General features: G+C 45.5%; 1 protein-coding gene across 3 annotated transcripts; it reads left to right on the top strand.

Annotated features, from left to right (window-relative positions):
• The first annotated feature begins 2,490 nt into the window (after positions 1–2,490).
• Positions 2,491–18,746, top strand: SETD9 (SET domain containing 9). Of its 3 annotated transcripts, none has more exons than XM_040580361.1 (6): positions 2,491–2,626; positions 3,342–3,706; positions 5,061–5,184; positions 6,308–6,423; positions 7,638–7,743; positions 16,832–18,745. In XM_040580361.1, exons 1-6 carry the CDS (start codon positions 2,541–2,543, stop codon positions 16,833–16,835), a joined length of 801 nt encoding a protein of 266 aa, XP_040436295.1. In that variant the 5' UTR covers positions 2,491–2,540; the 3' UTR covers positions 16,836–18,745. The 3 variants fall into 3 exon arrangements, with proteins under 3 accessions (XP_040436295.1, XP_040436294.1, XP_040436296.1); XM_040580360.1 differs by lacking the exon at positions 16,832–18,745 and adding an exon at positions 9,860–10,219; XM_040580362.1 differs by lacking the exon at positions 7,638–7,743 and having other exon boundaries at positions 16,832–18,746.
• Positions 18,747–22,469: the final 3,723 nt, after the last annotated feature.

The raw sequence follows: 22,469 nt of genomic DNA, 5'->3' as shown, positions 1-22,469 counted from the left end.
AGAGATCACCTGTCCCTGGCAGCGGGCAGTAAATGTCAGACACCTACTTACAGAACCAAATGTCTTCGTTTGCAAAGGACACGTTTGGTTCTTCCACAGGCAGATAGTAAACTCTGCCCGTTTTGATTTCTCTGGTAGGAAAGTTACAGTTTGTTTTCTACGTGACGGTTGTAGGTTGAAGGCTGACAGTGTTCTGTCATCGCAAGTTCTCATTGAAAGGTAAACAACTGCTTCCAGAACGTGTTGGAGTGTTGCAAGGATCGTGTATCTCTTCATCATATGAGCGGGCAACTTGTACGCATGGCTGTTCGGACTCTGCCCACCTCTCCAGACACCGTTATTTCCCTTACTGGCTTTTCTCTCGCTGCTTTCTCTTCCTTGCTGAGCTGAATCATTAATGTGGCAGTCTTGCTTTTAAGAGCCACAATATGCATCTACTGTGGCTGACGTGCATGTTGTTTTCTTGTTATGGCACACAGCTGCTGAAATGTTGAATTCAGGTTGGGGACCGGGACCTTCCTTCCCTGTCGTTACCAAGAAATGCCAGAAGATGGCAAGAAAGCATGCTGAGGTGGCCACTGTGGCATTTCCTTTTATTTCCCTCAGTTAATTCAGTTTGCAATGTACATCGCTGGGTGCCTCTTCTTGGAGAAGATGTGCAAGGCCAACAACAGAAATAAAGTTAATATGGAGTAGATCAAGAGGCAATTTATAAATATTTGCAAGGCTTTGGGAGGGGGAGTTAATTCTGCTTGTTTCATTGCTTTGGTAGGCCTGCCTCACAAAAGGCCAAATTCTTGGCAAGAGTTCGGGTCCAGACATAGGAGTATAAGCCTTGGCAGCGGTCTGAGGCTTGATTTCTCTGTTCGCCCCACAACCAATTCTCAAACACTTGCTCAGTCTGATATTTTTTTTTAAAAAAACTAGTTTCCTAAGAAAGTGAGATGTGTGCTGTCCTGTTCTGTCACATATTCCAGATAGCCTTAGACTGCACTGGAAGGTTTGAACTAGAACTGCAGATAAGGAGCAGCATCCAAAGATACAAGTTTTATGAAAGTAGGTACCCAGAGAAGGAATAACAATGGTCAAGGAGATGATAATGTTATCCTTATCTTGATACCTCTTAACGATTTGTAACGAATGATTAAGAGGGATTTGTTAATTTTTTTGAAGATCAATTGCTGGGTGATTGTTTACATCACTAGATTTTTTTTATTTTTCAGAAAATTGATGGTAGTGTATGGCACCAAAAGAGCTTATGCCCTGACCCGATGTGCACTGGAGTTGTTGGTGCCCGTGGTTTGTAACATCCCTTCTGCCTGGCGTGTTAGGTTTGCAGTAGGTGCTGCAGCTGCTTCACGCCACTGAGTGGGCCGCAGTCACCTGCGATGCTACCGCACACCACCCGCGCCCCTGGTCGCCAGGGCCAAAGACCAGCCAAAAGCACAGACAGAAGCGTAACGTGTTCCAGCTCCGGGCCGTTGGTGCGCGTGTTTGACGATGTGAACCAACCAAGGCACTAACAGCATCGCTGGAGGCAGGCACAGGATGAATTTGGGAAAGTGACAGCGCTGGGATTGCTCCTGCACGCAGAGCTGTCCGGGTGGTGCGGTTCAGCTCCTGCTTCTAGGTCATTTATAAATCTCCTTTGGGAATCGGGTCTGGCCTTATGGGATTGTTTAATAAAATACCGAAGGGGCGTGCAACATTATTTACATAGAGAGAGATCTGTGTGTATTTACAACGTAAGCACGCACCCGCGGGGCAGGAGGGTATTTTCCAGTGCCCTCAGCTCTCCCACGCCAGTATCCCGCACCTACGGCGAACCGGATCCGCACGCGCGGTCCGCCACCGCGGCAGCAGGGCCCGGCGCCGACGGAGTCCTCGTTCACCGGTGACCAGCCCCGTGCGTTTGCGTTTCGAAGTGCCTCCCGCCGGCTGCGACTGCGGGCGCCGTGAGAGCCGCTCCCGGCCCGGGGCCGGACACCCTCCCCCGGGAGGCACCAGAGGGCGCCGCTGGAGGGCGCCTCAGGTCGGTCAGCTGTAAGGACGGACTCGTACCGTGATTCAATTACTTTTTTTTATTATCATGTATTTATTATTGAAACACTTGTTTTATTTTTTTATTTTCACTTAAATAATTTTTAGTTAAATAATTATTTAAACATGTGTTCAAATAATTACCTGTGTCAACTGCCGGTTTACAAATTAACTTCTTAAACGTAAGTTTGAGGGAAGAAAAACTAATGCTGAAAAATTCGGACGGCACCCACGCCCCGCCGTGCGCTCGGCGCGCGCCTCCACCGCGCACGGACTTGTGGCTCCCCGGCCCCGCCCCCCGGCCGGGGCGGCTCTCAGGGGCGGGGCGCCGCTCGTCACGGCGGCCCGCGGCGCGCCTCACGCCGGCCAATAGCAGCCCCGTACGCAAATACGGCCGCGCGTCCGGAGCGGGGATTGGCTGGCCCGGCTGCGCGGGCGCGGCTCCAGCGAGGGTGGCGGGTAGGGCCGCCGTGAGGAGCGGGCGCGGGCAGCCCGGCGCCATGCTGCGGGCCCTGCGGCGGCGCTGGGACGCCTACAAGTACCGCTTCGTGCCCTGGGTGGCCCTCAACCTCCGCCGCAAGCGCAGGTGAGCAGCGGGGCAGCCCCGGGGCGCCGCCGAGGCCGCCCGGCGGAGGGAGGCCCGCCCCGCCGCCCCGTCAGCCCTCCGGCGGCGTGAGCGCCGCCCGCGGGGAGTGTGGGCCTCGAGCACGTGGCGGAGCAGGGCGCGCGCGGGCGAGACCCCGCCCCCCCCTCCCCCTCCCCGCGCGGGAGGGGCCGTAGCGCCGGCGGGGGGCGGGTGCCGCCTCGCTGCGCGGGAGCGGCGCTCCTGGGGTGCCGTAAATAGGTGTTCAGCGCTAAAGCCGGTGGGGTTTCCTTGTTGTGTTGGTGCGGGGGGCAGTGCGTGCCCTCCCCTGAAACGTGCAGGTGGTACTTGAACTCGTTTAAACGAGTACGACGTTGTTATAAGTAGCACAAACTAAAATCTCCCCAGTCGGTGAAATACTTGTCCTCGCCTCGTTTAAAGTGTAACGAGCTATATAGATGTTTTTTATGAACTTTGATAATAACGTGTGTTTGATTTTTGATACGTTTGTCACCAAGAACTCAGCGGGGTTTAACCTGCTGTAAATACACAGACGATGGTTTTATAGTAGGACAGGTGTGAAAGGATATTCTGTAGAGTTTGGGTTCATTTGAAACATCAGTGCGTGTAAGTCACTGCTGTAAAGTGGCTCTTCTCTGTTTCATTTAGGAAAAACTTAATTTTAAAATACTATTGTTATTATTTTTTTACTTTACAGGACCCTCCGATATGTTCCTAAAAGCTCCCAAGACAAAATTATCTCTGATGAAGATGTCTTTGAAACACTACTGAAAATATTTAGAGCTCTGTTCGTAAATGACTTCAGTAGACAAGCACACATTTTGGCCTTACTTCCAGAAATCAAATGCAAATATCTGGAATTACTGACTTCTCAGCAGAAGCCATCAAAAGTGAATTCATGTGACCATCAGAGCCAACGTGTGTTTAGTCCAGAGGAAGTTCTGTTTAATACATTAGGATTCACTGTTAGTCGAGACCAAAGTTCCCTGATGTCTGCTGGAACTGGAGTCTTTGTTAGCAAAGGTTTTGTACCAAAAGGGACGGTTGTATCTATGTATCCCGGTAATGGAATGTTCCTATTTCTGATTAAGTTAGGTGTGATATCTAACCATCTAAATATAGAATGACTAAGTACTGCACTAATTTTTAATTTATGGGGTTTATTTCTGTCATTCCTTAACAAAAACACAAATTATGGTGAATGGGACTATTTCTGTATAAGCTGACTAGAGTTCTTTTGGAAATAAGCAAAGCAATGTTGTGGGGGGTTTTGTTTATAAAAAAAAATAATAATTGAAGTATGATTTTTCAGCTGCTAGAAAAGTTCTTCCAAATTCTTTAAACACAGATGTATGAGAGCAATTTCAAGTAGATGAGCAACACAGTTTAATTTTTGAGGGGTTGTGTTTTGGATAAGGATCTGAAAAATGAGTTTTAGAGATCTGCACACAGGTCAGCAGACAAGACTATGAACTTTTTCAAAGCACCAAAATACAAACTAGAGAATGGAAATAAAACCTTTATTTAGTGGAACTCTCTTCTGTAAAGTGTGTTTGGAAAATCAGCATTTTTCTGTTATTTTTCCTTGTGTCTTGGAACTGTATTTGCTTACATTTCTTAAAAAGATTAGTAATTCTGTGAGTATGGCCAAGCTAGGACAGCTCTGCTGAAATGCTTTCGATTTTTCTGTTTAACCTGACAATCGTCCCCTGCATGCGGTCTGCAGCTTCTGCCACCATTGCAGGATTGGGACCAGGCCAAGCACTGAGCAGTGGAGCATGTTTTGCCATGCCAAAGCAGGAGTGTCTGGCTGTTACCGTTGCCTGGTAAACTCACTAATTCTCAAATCAGAATCACAGGGAATGAGCCTGTGACCTTGCTGCTTGCTTGAAATTTCTGGCACATATTGTAAATGCAGGCTTATGGAGGGTCTCCTTTAGCAGCTCATCTAGTGACACAAGAGGATAAGCTGTTGAAATGCCTTCCTTTTTCAGGGGTGTGAAGGAAACTGCAGGGCTGCTGGCTGGGGAGGGGTCTCTGTGGAGAGTGCACAGGTCAGTGCTGTCCTGCCTGTTGTTTGGCAGTGAGTGCAGTCCGTCGGAGTGGCCTTTGCCTAGCATTTTACGATGCTTTATCGAAGTCTTACGCGGATATTGGTCACAGGCTGCCTCTTTAATGATTTCCTTCCATGGCTTCTCTCTCTGGAATGTCTCAGCTCACATAGATTCTTTTTGCATCCCACAAAGATGCATCTAAAAACTTGTAGGTTTACAAGTGTTGATGGTCATTAATTGAGAGAGGTGTTTTGTACTACCCCATCTCCCTTTGAGTTTCTGTGTGGAGAGGACTGGATGATATCATAAGCCCATTCTGACATTACTTTTCTTCTGAAGTAATCATATCTGTCTTGCAACAGGTACAGTATACAGAAAGCATGAGCCCATCTTTTTCCAGTCCCTTGGCAATCCCTTTATTTTTAGGTGCATAGATGGCGTCCTTATTGATGGGAATGATAAAGGACTATCAAGATCAGTGTACAGGTAAGCAGTCAAAAGAAGCAGGGGATCATCACTCAACAGATCTAAAACAGTGGTGGTAATAGTCTCAGTTCCCTGTTATCTTTCCCTAAATTTAATTATATTTCAGTACCATTCACCTATGTGTATCTCCTAACACAAACGACACAAGGGTAAGGCTGCTGGATGTGATCTGTTACATACTTGTGTCTTCATCTGTAATGCCAGTGAGACGTCTTTTGATGTAGAGACTGTTCCCTGTAAAAAAAATAGTTTTAATAGAAGCAGTATGTAGCATAAAATTTTTAAAATGCTTCTGAATTGTTCTCAAGTCTGCCTAATGGATTGGAAAAAAAAAAGAAAAAAAGCCTCTGTGTGGGCTTGGCTGATACCAGAAGGGTCAATCTGGTGGCTCTGGTCTACAGATGAGCAGCACTTAGGAAGGGAGCAGTAACCATTATTATTATCGTCAACTCACATTGGAAGGGATCCATAGGGATGATCAAGTCCAACTCCCTGCTGCTCCCAGGACTACCTACAACTAAACCATATGACAAAGAGCATAGTTGAGATGCTCCTTGAACTCTGACCGCCTTCTTGGTGAAGATGCTTTACCATTTAATGTCCAGTCTGAACTTCCCTTGCTGCAGCTAGCCTGGACTGTTTTAGCTTACCTTAAAATATAATTTGTCACAATTTGCGTTTAAATATGACATGAGAATAAAACTAATAACAAGCAAAATAATACCTACTTTGAATACTAATACCAGATTTCAATTCTGGGAATGAGTTTGAAGTTGATACTGTAATGAGCCTTCACATCTTTAGAGGTGAATGAGATGTGTTGACGTTTCTGTAATTGTAACACTTGATGTTGATCTCTGGAATGATAAGCGGTGGTTTTGTGCAGGTTCTTCCACCAGAGTCTGAAACACAACACACTAGTGGGAGTTTTAAATGTATTTTTTTTAAAGTGTCTTCCAGGTGTTGGTCTGTGCGCATCCAGCCCCACCCCAGTGTTGTCCCCTCTCCCAGGCGGGCTGGACAGTTGTAACTTTGCCCAGCAACTGTGTCCATTTTTACAGGAGGAATTACAGATAACCTGTCAAGGAGCAGTGATTCATGTTACCACTGTTGGTTGTTTCAGGTCTTGCAGCAGGAGAGATCAACTTGGCCCATTCCAAATGAGCGATGAAAGCTGGCTTACAGCTGCCTTGCAAAACCCACTGGCTGTGGGACAGTACGTCAACAACTGTACACATGGTAAGTTGCCAGGTAAATTTTCCAGGCTTGAGTTTGTCTTTTTGGACATAAATCATTTTGGAGGTGACACAGAGAATCAGATACTGATCTTGGGGGTAATAGTGCTGTTTAAAACAAGGTAAGGACTTACAGGATTGCTTCCGAGGCCTTTTGTGACAGCTGGGTGTTAGAATCCGCTAGCACAGCAATGCTTCATATAGCCTCGTGCTTCTTTCACTGATTTCCCCACTCTCCCTCCTTCATTTCGTAGAATGAAAGGCATACATCCCAAAGTGTGATGGTGGGAAAGGGTATCTGGCAAAGGACCACTGTGCTCAGGCAGTACACAAAATTGCAGATCAAGTTCCCCAGTATGATTCCAGAAGGCTTCATGAGAAAACCATACGCACAGTGACATGCAGTAAGAATCCACCACTGCTTAGTTTGAACTATAATACTTTTTTTAGATTTCCTTATGTTTCTGTGCAAAATCTAGAAAACTTGGTATGATCTAGCTGTTGGACATGAGGAAAGGAACTATTTATTTTGTCTCACACAGTATATGTTGCTCTTAAGGTCTGGGAGAATAAATAACTCAGGGAAATGGTTGTGAGATACAGAAAGTTGATTTGCTACCTTACCTGGCTTCTAAGTAGCTTTCAGAGCATGCATTGCACTAAAGATACTCAGCCTCCAAGTAGCATCCAGAAAGGTTGCTAGAGAAGTGAACCAGGTATTGATTGACATGGAGACAAAGGGCTGTCCTGTGAAACTGCTTCTTCCAGGTCCAGTGTCCTTGTAAAGAAGATTCCCTTCTTTTCTCTGTGGGATATTTAGGACTTATTTTGCCACCAGGAAAATTTTTTCAAGACTTATTTTTTAACTGTAAAAGCAAATGTTATATATTAACAACATTTGAGCAATGCTGTAACCTGCCCCTGGTACTATGCAAGTTGTGCCCCTTCATATAAATGTTCATAATCAGGTCATCCTGTTTAATGCAGTAAGGATGGATTTAAGCTTCTATAGTTCGTTATGTATCTCTTGCATAAATTCAAAATAGGACTTCAGAGGAGTGTAGTAGCTACCAACAGAGGCATGGTTTTCAGGCTTGATGAAGCGTCTGGTACTTTTGCAGCAGTACATTTGATATTTTTACACATCTCTAAACCCTACTTAAGATTTTCTCAATCTCATAGAGACCTTTCCCCCCCCCCCTTTTTTTTTATTTCTAGAAAAAGCAGCCAACGTGTGTTATCAGGAGTTTGATGTGCCGCGGTATTTTCCAATAGAACTGAAACAGTATCTTCCAAACATCGTCTACAGCCATGACATAGAGAGGTTAGCAGCACATCTAAGAGCCCATATATTTGTATGATATAATGTATACTGTGTGTGTAAAAAAAGAAACATGGTTGAAGAACAATATATTCCATATGAAGATGAACGACACAAAAGCGTGCACCTGTATGGAAGAGTTAGCACTTTGAGTAGACTAATTTTAAGTGATTTATGGAACTATTTCTGTTCATTTTATTCCTTTTTCCACGTCTTTGCAAATGAGATCAGCATAGCTCTGAAGACAATGGTTTTAGAGGCAGTGGTTGCATGATAGTGTGATTCTTCTGAATTCCATAAAGCACTAGTTATATTTTGCTTGTATTTGCTTGTATTACAGTACTGAGGTTTTTCAGCGTGTATTTCAAATATGTATTTAGCAACCCTTAACCAGTCAAAGACCTTCTAAGGTAGCTTAGATTTAGTCTTCTTACTCTCCTGTTCTCCATGCCTTCTGCTTATGTGAGGAATAAGCAGATGAATTTGCAAGAAAAAAACTAAAATTAATTTGTATTGAGACAAGTGAAATACTGCGGAGTATAAAGGCATATGACTTTTAGGTAGACACAATTACAACATTCTCATTATGACTTGAAAATCCAGCTCTTTGAGAAATTAAAACACTTAGAAATCTTTCTCAGATTTTTGTTTGGAAATGGTGAAAAGTGACAATTTTTGACAATTAGATGAACATACACAAGGAGCAATATGGACAACAAGGACAGACAGTATGTCTGGAAGTGAGTGTCCTGTACTGGGATGTAGTCAAGAATAACTTTGAAGCTGTAAGAAAGATGTAATGTTGGTCCTGAATTTAACACACCCAAGAAATTGTTCTTCTGGCCCAGTTGCTACCTTCAGGAACTAAATAATCCTGTTAATCTAGACGATGTATAAAGCTTTTAGGGCAGATCGCCTAGACTTTTAATGTAATTTTGGAGCTAGTTTAAAACTGAAATTTGGTTGGTGAAAGTTACAGTGGATATTGGTAAAATGGCTTTTCTGATTCAACTTAGACTTTGTTGAGGCAAGGTTGAAGATGCACTTGTAATCTGCGGATAGATAGATAAATAAATGCTAATAAAAGAAGCAGTAAGACTGAACTTTCAGGAAGCCTGGATGCTCTACTTGAAGTGTGAAAGTGTAGTGAGCAGAGCCAAGTTACGGGACCATTTCAGGAAGGGGCAATTTTGCTCTCTTGCTTGGAATCTGTCCAAGGTAGTACCATCTTCCAGTTGTTAATTCTCCCAGTGTTACAGAGTTACAGCCACTAGAGAAAAGATTCCATCTGCTTCTAGCTGCCTGCTTTGGTATTGATGTTTACTGTGCTGACAACATAGGTAATCTGGTTTCTAAATCTTTTTCTGTCTTGTAAAAGTTGTTAGTGCTTGTTTACCTTTTTGTTGTTGTTGCTTGATTTGTTTCAGTATGGCCTCACGGTAAATTTCTTAGTAGTGGTCACTGTTTGCATTGATGCTGTTCTTGACTCTCATGTTCCTCAGCATCAGAAGAATGTGCTGTCCTTCCTAGAATAAATACTTCCGCTTTAGGGCACGGTCATTTACTTAAAGGAAGTTTAGGGGGGTAGGTTCCTAAATATATCTGTAAGAAAACTGTTTACCAGCCAGTGATTTCTGCTTGGGGTTTATGGAGAATTCACCCATCGTTGTAGATTGCAGCAGGTCTCTGATGCCGTTCAGAGCTGTCTTTCTGGATGTTGTTTGGCTGGGAGTGGGTTTAGCCAGCCTAGCACCTGTGGGTGGGCAAGTCTACAGGAATGATTTATGCTCTATGAACTTTGCTGTAGCTTCTCCTCCTGTCTGTGTGTCTTTTCCTCTATCCCGACTAATTAATTTCTGAGTAATTGTATGAGTGGAAACATTATTTGCATACCCACATAGGCTTTGCTTTTTTTGGTAATTATATTGGCTTTGCTTATATTTGCTATCTGTATTTCAGTGTTGTTTTTCCAGGCTCTCTGGCCTGCATTATGCATGTTACTCTCAAAATTAATCTAGACAGAGCCATTGTTTCAGCTCCTTGCCATGAAGAATTTAAAAAATTCAAAGGGAATTATAATTATTCACATCCACATGTTTTGCTTTTCCTTTTTTTACAGTCACCTGAGGTGTGTAGTGCTTGTCACTCTCAGAGACATCAAGCAAGGAGAAGAACTTTTTTCAAATTACTACACTGTTGTCAGCTGAATTAATAGATTCGAGACTGAAGTAATGTGTGTGTGTACTTCAAGCTTCACGAGCATTTTTACATAATGGAGGGACATGGCTTTATCATTTAGAAAGCCAGCTGCAGGCTTGTATTTCCCTGAAAAAACTCCACATTTGATGCGGAGGTGAAGGTTTAACCATTTACATCATCAGGTCCTCAGCTGTCTGCTGTAGTTGATATTACTGCTTATTGGTGCTCAGCTGTCCGTACAGTAGCTTGTAAAATAAAAACCTAAGTTCTGTACATGTCATCTGGTCTTCTGGTTTGGACATTTGTCTGTAACTGTGGATCAGCTGTAGATTTTGCCATTTCACTTCTAGTGCTTATAATGGACACAATTTGTAAAAATTACTTCCCTCTCAGGAACTATTCTTTGGATAATCGTCATAGTTCATGGTAAACAACTATTCTTGTTCTGGTTTTCTTGGAGTTGGTCCCTTTAGTATCTGCCTCCTTTTAGAAAGTATTTCAGTGTAGCAAGTTGTCCAGATCTTTTATGAAGACAGTTTTGGAGCAGTGCTAATAGCCACTTCATATGTGCCTGCATGGTGTGCTGTCATCAAGAGGTCAGCTTGAGCCACTGGCTTTAGCTATGCCTGTCTTGGGGTAGGAGGAAAGACAGTATGTGTCTTGAAGCCCTGTCCAATCCTCGTTCCACTGGTTCAGTGGAGGTTCCCTGGCACGTAGCAACTTCCATGGCTTTTACTTGCAGAGACAACTTCATGTTGCAGTGTAGCTGGAGGAAGCAATGCCAAGTGTGCTGTGTACTTTTTTTCATGAGTGAGTTACTGGCATAAGCAGAGCCAGCCATTCCTGCATGAATTCTTCTACTGTCTGCTAACTGCCTTCGGAAAGCACAACAAGAGACAGCTTTTCAGCCTTTCAGTCTGGCCTAACAGCTTGGGAAATTCAACCTAGTATTTACTGCGAAAGTCCAAGCAAGCCTCCCAGTGAATTTGTAGTTAGCATAAGCTTATGAGAAAGGAGTCAGGAAATGGCGTGCTGTGGTAATCTGGTAGTGGCTGGGGCAGCCAGGGTGCCCTGCTGAGCTGCAGAAGCATCTATTCTCCTTTCCAGAATTCACAGCTTTTTGGTGCTTGTGTTAACTTGGTGTGAGAGACTGTACCTCAAACTGTCTCAAAGCTTGTTAGCTGAACTCCTGCAAGACTTAACAGTTGTGAACAGAGAAGGAGCCAACAGCTGCCTGACGTCAGTTTTCAGCCAGGGGCAAGGAAGGGCCACGCTGCTGTGAGGGATGTGCCTGTAGGCATGGATGATCACCCCTACCTGTGCAGTAATTGCATGTGCCCCATGGAGGAACGTGGTACGTGTCTTGTAAGGACAAGGTATGTGCCCTTGTCTGGGAAATGGCCCCCCTGAACTCCCTGTGAGAGTCTGTGCCACCAAACAGTAAATGGCAATCCAGAGACCCAACAACAACAACGTGGAGGCTGCAGACCAACGGGATGCCGCTGGATCCATGGTGGTGCATGGTGCATATCTCTTGCAATTCTATCCCGACTGCTCGCTAGATTTCCTCCTTTCCTATCCTTCCCTCTCTTTCCTATTGCTATTTTCTTACCACAACATGTGAATGTTTTGTTTATATAAGCACACAATACATTTTCTTGATTAGTGGCATTTGACCTCGTTTGTGTCTAAATCTCACTCTGGGTGTAACAATGAATCTTCCTGGCTTGGGTCTTCCTGGACTGGAACATGAAATTGGCGTCACAGACAGGGTACCCTGAAGTGAAACAGCCACATTTCACTCGCTTAGTATTACATGAGTACCTCTCGGGGATGGAACGGGTGGATTTGTAGAAACAAACGGGTTGTCTGCCTGAGACAATCACTCTGCCTTTCAGATACGAGTGACAATAAAACCATCCCTGAAGGCAGAGACGTTTTGTATAACTTCTTAGAGAAATATGATGGTTGTGCCTCAGTACCAGGCATGAACTGGGCACAGAAAAAATTGGCATAATTTGCAGAGAGTAACGGGCTGAATTAGCGCCTTATAAAAGGATGGAAAACTCTGGCCTGGAAAAGGAAAACCAATTCTTTGTACCCTATTGGGCACTAGCCTAGTCGCAGCTGTGGAAGCCAAGGAACGGCAGTGCACAGTAGAATCCCAAGTCATACAATCGTTACAGGGTCTGGTCCAGTCCTTGCAAGGGCAAGTAGAGAGCTTAAAGGAGCAATGAGAAGAGGTAAAAACCTAGGTGAGTTATTTACAATCCACTTTAAAAGAGCAACTCCTTGCTGGCAAGGACAGCTCTCCAAAACCTGTAAAAAGATTCAATACCCTAATAATGAGCTAGAGGAAGCAAAATTAGGGTTGGACAAACTGGATGTCCCCGCTTGTTCTCTGAGGTCCTTGATCAAAACTGAATTTAAATAAGAGGATGACAAGGACAAATTCCCTCAAATTACTACTAAAGTCCATATTCTGCTACTGATCTGGCTAAACGGAAAAAGGATTTTGGCCGTGCTCCTAAGGAGTCAAAGGCAAAGTATGTTTGGAGAGTGTCATTGTTGGAGGGGGATCAGGTATTGTTAAGTGAAAAAGAAGCCAAGGGCTACTGGGGCCCAGGAGTGGTTCTAACAGCTGTGCACCCTGGTCCGTAAGCCAAAGAGCAGCTTTTTGGTCAGGAGGTCTTAACCCTCTGGAAAGCAGGGATCCCCTTGCTCTTGTGGGGACAGTCAACCAGCTAGTAGAAAATGTACAGAAGGCGGCATGCCTGCAAACAACGTAAAACCAGAAGCTTAGACTCAAACAGGAATCTCCAGTGATGATGCTGGTCGACCCCAAACGGAAGACCTCTCTCATAAGGGGCCTCCCCGATTCCCTAAAAGCTATTGGTATCCAGTTACAAGGGAAAATACAGGTAGTGTCCCAGGGTGAAAGGGCTGTTGCTGCATTAGAAGTAATAACAACCCCTAATTGTAAAACCTGAAGAAAGTGTGGACTTGGGGAAAAGTTTCTCAGGAATTAATTACTTACAGGTGAAAATACAACCGTTACCGCTCCACCTACTAAAATGGACCCTAAAGGGTTAAGGCACACAGAACCAAAACCTCCCCCACACCCAGCTAACAGTAAAAGGGTGTCTCTTGTAGCACCACCGAGTGAGAGAGATACAGGACACACACCTAAGTCTGTGGACTATGGGGTGGCGGAAGGGTATCCCCCGAGATCTTACGAATGGGCTGCCGACTGATAAACTGGAGAAGCTGGTGTTAGGATGGCCAGAAAGTCCACCAATTAAGGATGAGAATCCTGTTCCTAGTGCCCCCTTACTGGAGCAAAGGACAGAAAACTAACTCCTTTGCCCCGTTGCAGCGAGCAGGGGAGCGAAGGGTGGGTATACCTTAGGTGGGTCACTGAAAATCACCAAGGTTTTTTGCTTTGTGGAGCCTAAGCTAGTACCAATAACGTTCCTGGTAGATAGTGAAGCCCAAATTTCAGCTATTAAAACTGAAAATGCAGTACAAAGTGGCATAAGCTTGTCTAAGTGGTGTACATTCGTTGCAGATGCTTTTGGTACTGTTTAAGCACAGACACTGGCTACTGTTGGTTTGCTGTTAGCCAGGGAGAAGGGGAGAACACAGCCACTTCGGTAATGATGGTTGAGGGGCCTTTCCTGCTTAACCTTTTAGGACTCGATATTCTGAAAAGTAAGGTGTAGATTGATGATAAGGGGAGGAATTGGACATTTGGCAGCCCATCTATAGGTAGACGGCTTGTACACACTGCACCTTTGCTCTCTCCCTCACCACTGACAAATGTCAAACCCTGTCTGCTACTCTTAGGGGCACGGGAAGGGATAACCACAGTACTGGAGGAGTTAAAGGAACAGGGAATTGTAGTGCCAGCCCACTCTCCTTTTAACTCCTGGTATGGCCAGTTGGTAAGCCAAATGGGAAATGGAGACTAACTGTAGGCTATTGAAGGCTTAATGCTAACTCAGGCCCCTTAACAGCTGTGCCAAACATCGCCGAGCTTATAGCAGCTATCCAGGAACAAGCTCATCCCATTATGGCAAATCTTGATGTCAAAGACTTGGTTTTTGTGGTCCCCTTGCAATCTGAGGACCAGGAATGCTTCCCATTTACTTGGGGAGGACAACAGTTTACCTTCACCCAGCTTCCTCAAAGATACAAGCATTCTCCTACCCTAGCTCACCACACCTGAGTGTGAGAATTAGGATTAATTCCTTTGGAGGAAGGGGCTAAAATTTACTAATATATTGATGATTTGCTTATAGGAGGAAGCCAGGTAGATAGGGTTCAAACAATGCAGGATAAAATTCTTAAACACCTGGAAAGCCTGGGGTTAAAAATCCCACTCAAGAAAATCCAGGTACCAGCAAATGAAGTAAAGTTTTTGGGAATTTGGTGGAAAGGAGGACATGCATTCCTCAAGATACTCTTTCCACCCTAGACCAGATTAAAATGCATGAAACAAAGAAAGAGTTACAGCATACACAGTGATTGCTTGTATTCTAGAGAAAGTATATTCATGATTTTTCTATCATTGCAAGGCCTTTATATGACCTGTTAGGAAAAGCAGTGTAGTGGGACCGGACCCTGTGCCATGAAGTCCTGCAGCTATTAGGTATCTGAGGCTGCCAACCATCAGGCTCTTGGCCCAGCACGCCCTTCTGACCCAGTCCGTATTGAACGGGGATTTGCCCAGTCAGGCTTATCAACACTACTGGCAAAACAGTCCTGAAACCCACTCGACCTATTGGGTTCTACTCTCACAGCTTTAAGGATGCTGAGAAATGGTAGTCCCCCTGGGAAAAGGGTTTATTTGTCGTCAGTTAGCCCTGTGAGAGGCTGAACGCACCAGGTGTAAACAACCGATAGGGCTCACAGGTCCTTTTAAGGTGACAAAACCCGTGTTGACTGGGACACAACCCACTGACAGGGTGGCACAATGAGCCTCGGTGCGGAAATGGTATGCTCAGACAGAACATTGCTGCAATATTTCTGATGTTTCAGAGGGTGCTGCCAAGACCTTGGCTATTCAGGAAGAAGCTGCTTTGAAAACTGAAAATGGTACAATTTCCCCTGTGGTGCAAGTTGCCCCCCAGTTTTCAGGACACTTACAGAATGTTTGGTTTACAGATGCCTCTGCTAAACAAGAGGGTAAGATACGGAAATATTGAGCCGTTGCCTTGGACATAAAAACTGAAGAAAAAATAATCCCTGAAGGGGATGGTAGTGCCCAAGCAGGAGAACTGATAGCAGTGTGGAGTGTTTTCCAGCATGAGGCATACTCTCCTTCTCCCATCCGTATCTATACTGGCTTTTTCGCTGTCTTTAAGGGATGTACTGAATGGCTTCCATTTTGGGAACAGAATGGGTGGAAAGTCAATCAAGTACCTGTGTTGCAAAAGGAAAAATGGCAAGATACATTAAACATGGCGAAACAGGGAAATTTTGCAATGGTGTGGGTAGCTTCCTACCAAAAGGATGAAGCTACAGCCCGTCAGGGGAACAGTGGGGCAGACGAGTTATCCAGGCTTGCTCCCCTATGAAGCGACACTGAATTGGAAGACTGGGAAGGGCTGTTAGAATGATTACACCTTAAAAGGGGACTGGAGCTAAAGATCTTCTATCAAGAAGCTCAGACTAGAGGCTGGCGTGTTGGGGCTCTTGCTGTGTTGAATGATTATACTGAACTTTGAAGCAAGTGGAAAAATACTGAAGAAATAAGACGAGGGCACGATCAGAACAGTGGAATGAAGAGGGAGGAACAAATTGCAGATGCTTCACAAAACCAGGGCCAGCAGGACGCGATAAGAGGAGCTGGGAAACAACAGAAAAGAGCCTACGTGCCTGAAGAAGTAGAAACAGAAATCTTGCCAATAAACAATTGTTAACCAATCATATTATTATACGCTTGTAGAATAGCCAATCATATTATCACACGCTTATAGAGTGCCTTATAAAAGTGTACCTGGTTTGTACAATAAACGGATCAGATCTTGAACTCCATGAGTATTTGAATCTGACTCCCGCTCGCCCGAAATGCCCGCAGCACTGGCGGCTTCTCAAGAAAATCATCGTACCTGTATCTCTTGCCTGTGAGCAGTGCCATGGCTGCTTGGACAAACACCCTTTGGAAGAGCCGCCTCTACATTTGAGACAGGGGAAAGGGCTCTTGGAGGCCCGGCAGGTAGATTATACTGGTTCTTTTCAAAAATCTGAGGGAAAACACTATGTCATGGTAGGGGTAGAGGTGGTATCGGGCCTAGTTCGAGCTACAGAGGAGAACACAGTGAAAGCCTTGAACATGGTTTAGCTTCATCCCCAAACCACAGCCCATTCAACTGGCTAACGGCTCCCACTTCGCAGCCAAGGTGGTCCAGGACTGGGCTGCTGGAGAAGGGATTGTATGGGTTTTCTACACTCCCTATTATCCACAAGCAAATGGGATAGTGGAAAGGACAAACGGTCTTAAGTGCTTCCTGAAACCCTATGAATGTGGTGGTTGGAGTGATACGGGACGCAGTCACTCATGTGAACAACCGAAGTGGGGTAAATGGATGCCTTAAGATCACAGCTTTTTGCCGAAAGGCCCCAAGCCTAATCCTGAATCTCAGTGGTCCTGACCACCCCCAGAATCCCTCCCACTTCCCAGTCCAACCGGTGTAGGTGAAATTACCCACCACTGGGACTGCACCACTGGTACTTGAAACCCCCATGAACAGGTACGCCTAGAAGGTGAAAGATGCCCACAGGAAGGAGCACAGAATGAATATCAGATGGATTTTCCCAGCTAACCTGCTAACACTGGTTTGACACGGTTCATTTAGAACCAGGCAGAGTCTCTTTTCTCTTTTTACAGATGAATCCCATGGGAGCAAATTGGGCCTTCCTGGACTGGAACACTTGGCCTCCCTCCAAGCCTGAGCCTTGTCTTTCATATTCATCTGGAAGTCCTTCTCAGTCAGAGAGGGATGGCTTTTTCAGGAAGATTTAAATAGCGGAGCTACAAGAGAGTGGCACATGGTTCAGCATGGCTTGTGCAAGTTTCCCAAAGATGCCGTGGACAGCTTCTAGTGACAGTCCTTGTGTCTTCACTGTGTGGTAACAGATCAGAGCAGGCAGCAATCTCCAGTCTACTGAAGGGTATGCTCATCCTCCATCACTCTGAGGATCCCTTCTCTGCAGCTCGCTCTGGGAGGAGGTCACTGGGCATCTGTTGATCTCTGAAGGGGAGGCTGGTTGTCAGGCTGCCTGCAGTATTGCTTAGTTCAGCAGGGTTTATGGACAGTTCGGGGAATACTAGTCTCAGCCTGCCAGAGGAGGCAAGTGCTGTTCATGTTCTCCATGCTGAGATGCTGTCGTGCGAGGGCGTAGATTACTTCAGCTGTTTCATTATACACTTGTTAATACTTTTTAAATGACCGGATTTGAAAGTACACACCTGTTTGCTGACTGTGGACCTTATGTCTACAACTCATTCATTGGGAAAGGTTTGCTTTACTGCACTCGTTGCCTCCCGGATGCCGCGGTAGCGGAGGATCGCAGTGCTGAAGTGCAGGCTGCCTGTCACCGTTGACGTACGTGGGACTGGCTTCTCCTTGCTGAAATACTGGAACCTGGCAGCCTGCTTCAGGGGCTGCTCGTATGTGAGGGAAAGCAGGACCTGGCCTGTAACTAGCAGCAACAATTGATTTCTATCTGCTGGTGGCTAGAGAAAGCCAAAAAGTGGCAGGAGGAGCAGGAGGTACAGTCAGGTGGTGCTGCTGGGCAAGAAGCAGCACAACATGGGGACTAGGCAGGAGAGAGGAAAATGGAAAAGTAGAAATAACGGTCCATGAAGTGCTACAGCTTCTGAAAGGGCTTCAGGTGTATCAGGCTTTTCCTTGTCACCTTAGATTCCTGTCTATTCAATGAAGGTGAATGTCCTTCTCATTCCCTGTGTGCCCATTCATTACCACCAAACCAACACCACCAGCGCAGTGCAGAGAGTAGGATACACTCTGACATTATTTAAGACTTAATGTATGATTTAATAATAACTCAGTAAAATTCTCTATGCAATCTATTTATTGTTTGTTAATAAATTATTCATTACAGTAAGTACAATGTCTCTCTTGAGAGATTATTTGCCTGGGTTATTTTAATTAGAATTTGCTAAAAATAGGGACTGACTTGGCTAGTTCTGCCTCTACATGCCTGTACAATTAGTGGTAGAAGAAGGAAGGGAAAATCACACTAAGATTTAAGGTAGTTAAACTGGGCAGATCTGCAAAGTACTTCTCCCAGATGAGACCCGTAGTCCGCAGGTGTTAAAATGCTGTGCACATTTAGGAAAGAATCTGTGTCACTGTGCCCATTTAAGAGAAAATTTGTGCAAATGTTACCAGCTGTGATGCGCTGGCTGTGATCTTCAGTGAGGATCACCAACTGCCTTGAGCCTGGCTGGGGTGGAGCTAACTTCCCCCCAGCAGCCCTCACAGCATCCTGGATGTCTCTCTACCATTCCCCTAACCCACAAAGGCCACTAGGCTGGGAGTAGGAAAGAGGGTAGGAGGGGACACATCCAGAACAGCTGTCCCAAGATGACCGAAGAGATACTCCATACCATATGATGTCATGCCCAGCAATAAAAGCTAAGAGAAGGGAGGAAGGAATGGGGGCATTCATTATTAAGGCATTTGTCTTCTAGTCCAGTTGCTACACTTCACTGAGGCCTCCCAGGCAATGGCTGGACATCCTGTTGATGGGAAGTAGAGAATAAATATTTTTGTTTCCTTTTCCTTCTGCATGGCCTTTGCTTTTGTTTTATTAAACTGCATTTATCTCGACCCACAAGTTCTAAATGTTATTTTCTCCCCCCTCGCCCCCCCCCCCCCCCATCCTGCTGAGGAGAGGAGTGATGGAGCAGCTTGGTGGGCACATGGCATTCAGCCAGGGTCAACCCACCACACCAACATAAGAACAAAACCAAGACTACATGGGGGAAATTGAAAGGTTCACCACTGCACAGAAAGTTTTAGGCTTATTTTTCTTGGATTCACCCAAACTCCTTACCCCTGTGGTAAATGTCCTGGTAGTCCTGGCACATCTGGGGGCACAAGTCCCCGGACTGCAGGCACCAGAGTGCAACTTGCCAACCTGGGGGGAGCCTGAAGGGCTGAGAAGCTTAGCAGGTTGGGCTGAACCCATGTGCCTCCTCAGCAGAGGCATGAGGATGGGGCCCTTGACACTACAGTATTGATGCGGAAATGCTGAGGGTCAACTGCTACTCTTTAGATGGTGAAATCAGATTTTGGAATAAATGTGATTGCATCAAGAGACACCCAGCTGGTCTCACCAGGCTCTTCTGAAGAAAACTGGTCTGCAAGGCTCTGACTTTTGACTGCTTAGCTCAAAAGGTGAAGCTGGTGGTAACAGCTGAGTGCAGTTCTCCAGGAGACTGAGTTGTCAGCTGGAATCCCTGTTGATGCAGCATGGCAGGAGAAGAGAGGTGCTTAAAAGGTGAAGAGCTGAGCTAACAAACTTTACAGGCATGTTGCAGGCTCCCAGCAAGAACAGAGATACGGCCCACAGCAGGAGATGGATGTGTCTGCTGGGGGAAGAAGCTGCGAGGGGTCAGCACAAGAATTGGAAACTCACTTTAAAAAAGCAATTCGTAATCAAGCTGCTGAAGTACTCAGTAATCAAGACTCTTAAGTATCTTAGACTAGATGGACATGAAATAGCCCGTGCCAGCCTTCCTGGTTAGCACACCTGCCTGTCCACCTGGGGAGTCCACCCTGAAGGGCTGGGCTCAGGGCAGCTGGTGGCAGCTCAGAGGCCACTCTTCCCTCAGGGTTTTGGAGCTGTTTTACCCATCACCACTGCGTGTGGCCATGGAGAACGTGATCAAGGCAGACCACCTCTCCCTGCTGTGGTACTTCTGATTTGGAAAGACTGAGAATGAGTTTGTCAGGCACTGAAAAAAATATCTCTTCAACTACTGAAGGGTATGCTTGTGTGTATATATTCATATGCATGTATGTATATATACGTTCATACACAGGTATGTTTCTATAGAGGCATACATAGATCTAAGTGGGACTGGTGTAGGGACTACAGCTCCCCAGGCAGCTCCCTTGGCACTCCAGTAGGAGGAGAGGGGAAAGGTGTGAGCATGGTAAATGCTGCTGCTCCTCCATCCCTCCTCCCTTGCTCTAGAGCCACCACTCCTTCCTGGCCACTGCTCCTCAGACCCTATCACGAGCTGATCGGACTTGCTAAAGCATGGTAACACCACCAACAACAGCCCCAAGCTTTCTCGCTCATTTTCTGCTGTTGCAGCGAGCTGAAACAGTTCACAGAGGGTCACCGCGAGTTGCTAATTTGACTTGCTGAACCTTATGAAGCCATGCTTTAAGACACTTATTTTGTGAACGAAGGTGATCTGTACTTACCCAACAGCTCCTCATTGCCTGCTGGGCTGCTCTGCTCCGTGGCTACGTGCTCCTCCTTCGTGCTAGTTCCAGAGCTCACCTGGCAACGCAGAAAACAGAGTCAATAACTGCAGCAAAAAGGAGCAATGTTCTTCTGCCAAGGCAATGAGCTGCACCAGATCTGTTTGCGCAGCAGGCGGACATGGGCCAGCACGCAGGCAAGGGAGCAGGCAGGGACAGGCAGCCCACAGCTTTGGCACTGCACAAAGGCAGCCAGGACAGCGCCTTCACATCGGAGGGCCAAGATCTGCTGGGAGCTTGTCATGGTTTAACTCTGGCCGGCAGCTAAGCCCCACACAGCTGCTCACTGCCTCTCGCCGTGGGATGGGGGGAGAGAATCAGAAGGGTGAAAGCGAGAAAACTCGTGGGTTGAGATAAAGACAGTTCAAAGGGTAAAGCAAAAGGCATGCACACAAGCAAGGCAAAGCAAGGAATTCATTCACCACTTCCCATGGGCAGGCAGGGGTTCGGCCACCCCCAGCGTAGCAGGGCTCCATCACGGGCAACAGTGAAAACAAACACCAGCACTCCAAACATCCCCCCTTCCTCCTTCTTCCCCTGGCTTTATATACTGAAATGATATCGTATGGTATGGAATATCCCTGCTGTCAGTTTGGGTCACCTGTCCTGGCCGTGTCTCCTCCCAACTTCTTACACCCCTCCAGCCCTTCCGCTGGCAGGGCCTGAGAAAGCGAAAAGTCCTTGACTTCACATAAACACTACTTAGCAAAAACTAAAAGCATCACTCACACCAGATCCAAAACATAGCACTGCACCCCAGCTGAAACCAGTACAGAGTTCTAAACTGCTGTTCCCTACAGTGCATGAAGGGAAATCCAAGTACTACTAAGAAGTGTTTTAGTAAACTCATCTGAAGACCAGTTTCAGTCTCCCAGTCTTTGCTGCCTCCCATTTTGTGGGCAGACCAAGGACTTTGGCACTGAATAGCCAAGCACCATAAGGCCTTCAGGGGCTGCCTATCTTTTTGTGGCAGAAGCAGTTGTGTCCTGAGATCACTTTAATGGAAATATAAGTAGAGTAACTACTGAGTTGCCGGGAGAGGTTCGCATCATTCATACACTAAGTAAAACTATTCTTAAGTCTCCAGCATCAGAAGACTAATGATTGCGTCAAACCAAGAAAGGAGTAGATGGGATCAGTCATTATGATTTGTTCCAACATTGATCTTTATGCTATAAACAACTAGGAAAAGGTTGGTGCAGCTTGTCACAAGAGTTTTAGATAGGTACCATCTTGCACCTTGTATCGAACGTCATTACAAAGACACTTAATCTGCATCTCTCATCAGGGGAAGCAAAGCTCATTGCATTACTTGGAAAATTACCACTTTGCTGTTCAGAATTGTATCAGCTTGCTCTCCTTCCTAATTAAAAAATAATTTATTTACCCAAAGTTTTATTGTGCAAAACCAAGCATGCTGCGCCTAGGAAAGCACAGCACTAACTAAACATGGCCTTTGACAGAATTAGTACATAAGATCTTAGAAGCAATGCAGTGCTTTTCAGGGTCCAAGATCAGTGCTCATTTTTTGAGGGAAAGAAAAATCAAGACAAAAAGCCTTTCAAATAGTTTATCTTCAGCATTAAGGCCTAAGCCAAATAAAATTTCTGTATTCACACCTGTCATCTAGCCTGACATGGATTTAAGGATCTGGGCATTTTCTCACACCACAAAACAGGAATGTGTTGCCCACAGCTCACCATACAGTTTGAATACTGGGTTATACTGCTGTGATGCGTTACTCCAAAGCTAAGTTCTAAATCCCGTCTAAGACTTTGCTATACTTAAGCCATAGTGTTTTAATGTTGATGGAAATTATTACTATTTTACCTGCATTGCTGCATGCTGCATTTTTCACTCAACTTATGCAACATTAGGTAGTGTGGTAGCATGCACTTTAGTGGCACCCGAAGTTCTTAAACTGTGTTCAGTTACAGCTAATATTTCAGAAACTGATGTAGCAAACATACTGTAGATGCATGAAAAGCTTTACAAGTAAAG

Source organism: Falco naumanni, chromosome Z, assembly GCF_017639655.2.
Source record: "Falco naumanni isolate bFalNau1 chromosome Z, bFalNau1.pat, whole genome shotgun sequence".
Taxonomy (NCBI): Eukaryota; Metazoa; Chordata; class Aves; order Falconiformes; family Falconidae; genus Falco; species Falco naumanni.
Note: the sequence above shows the minus strand (reverse complement) of the source record. Positions and strands in the feature narration are given on the sequence as shown.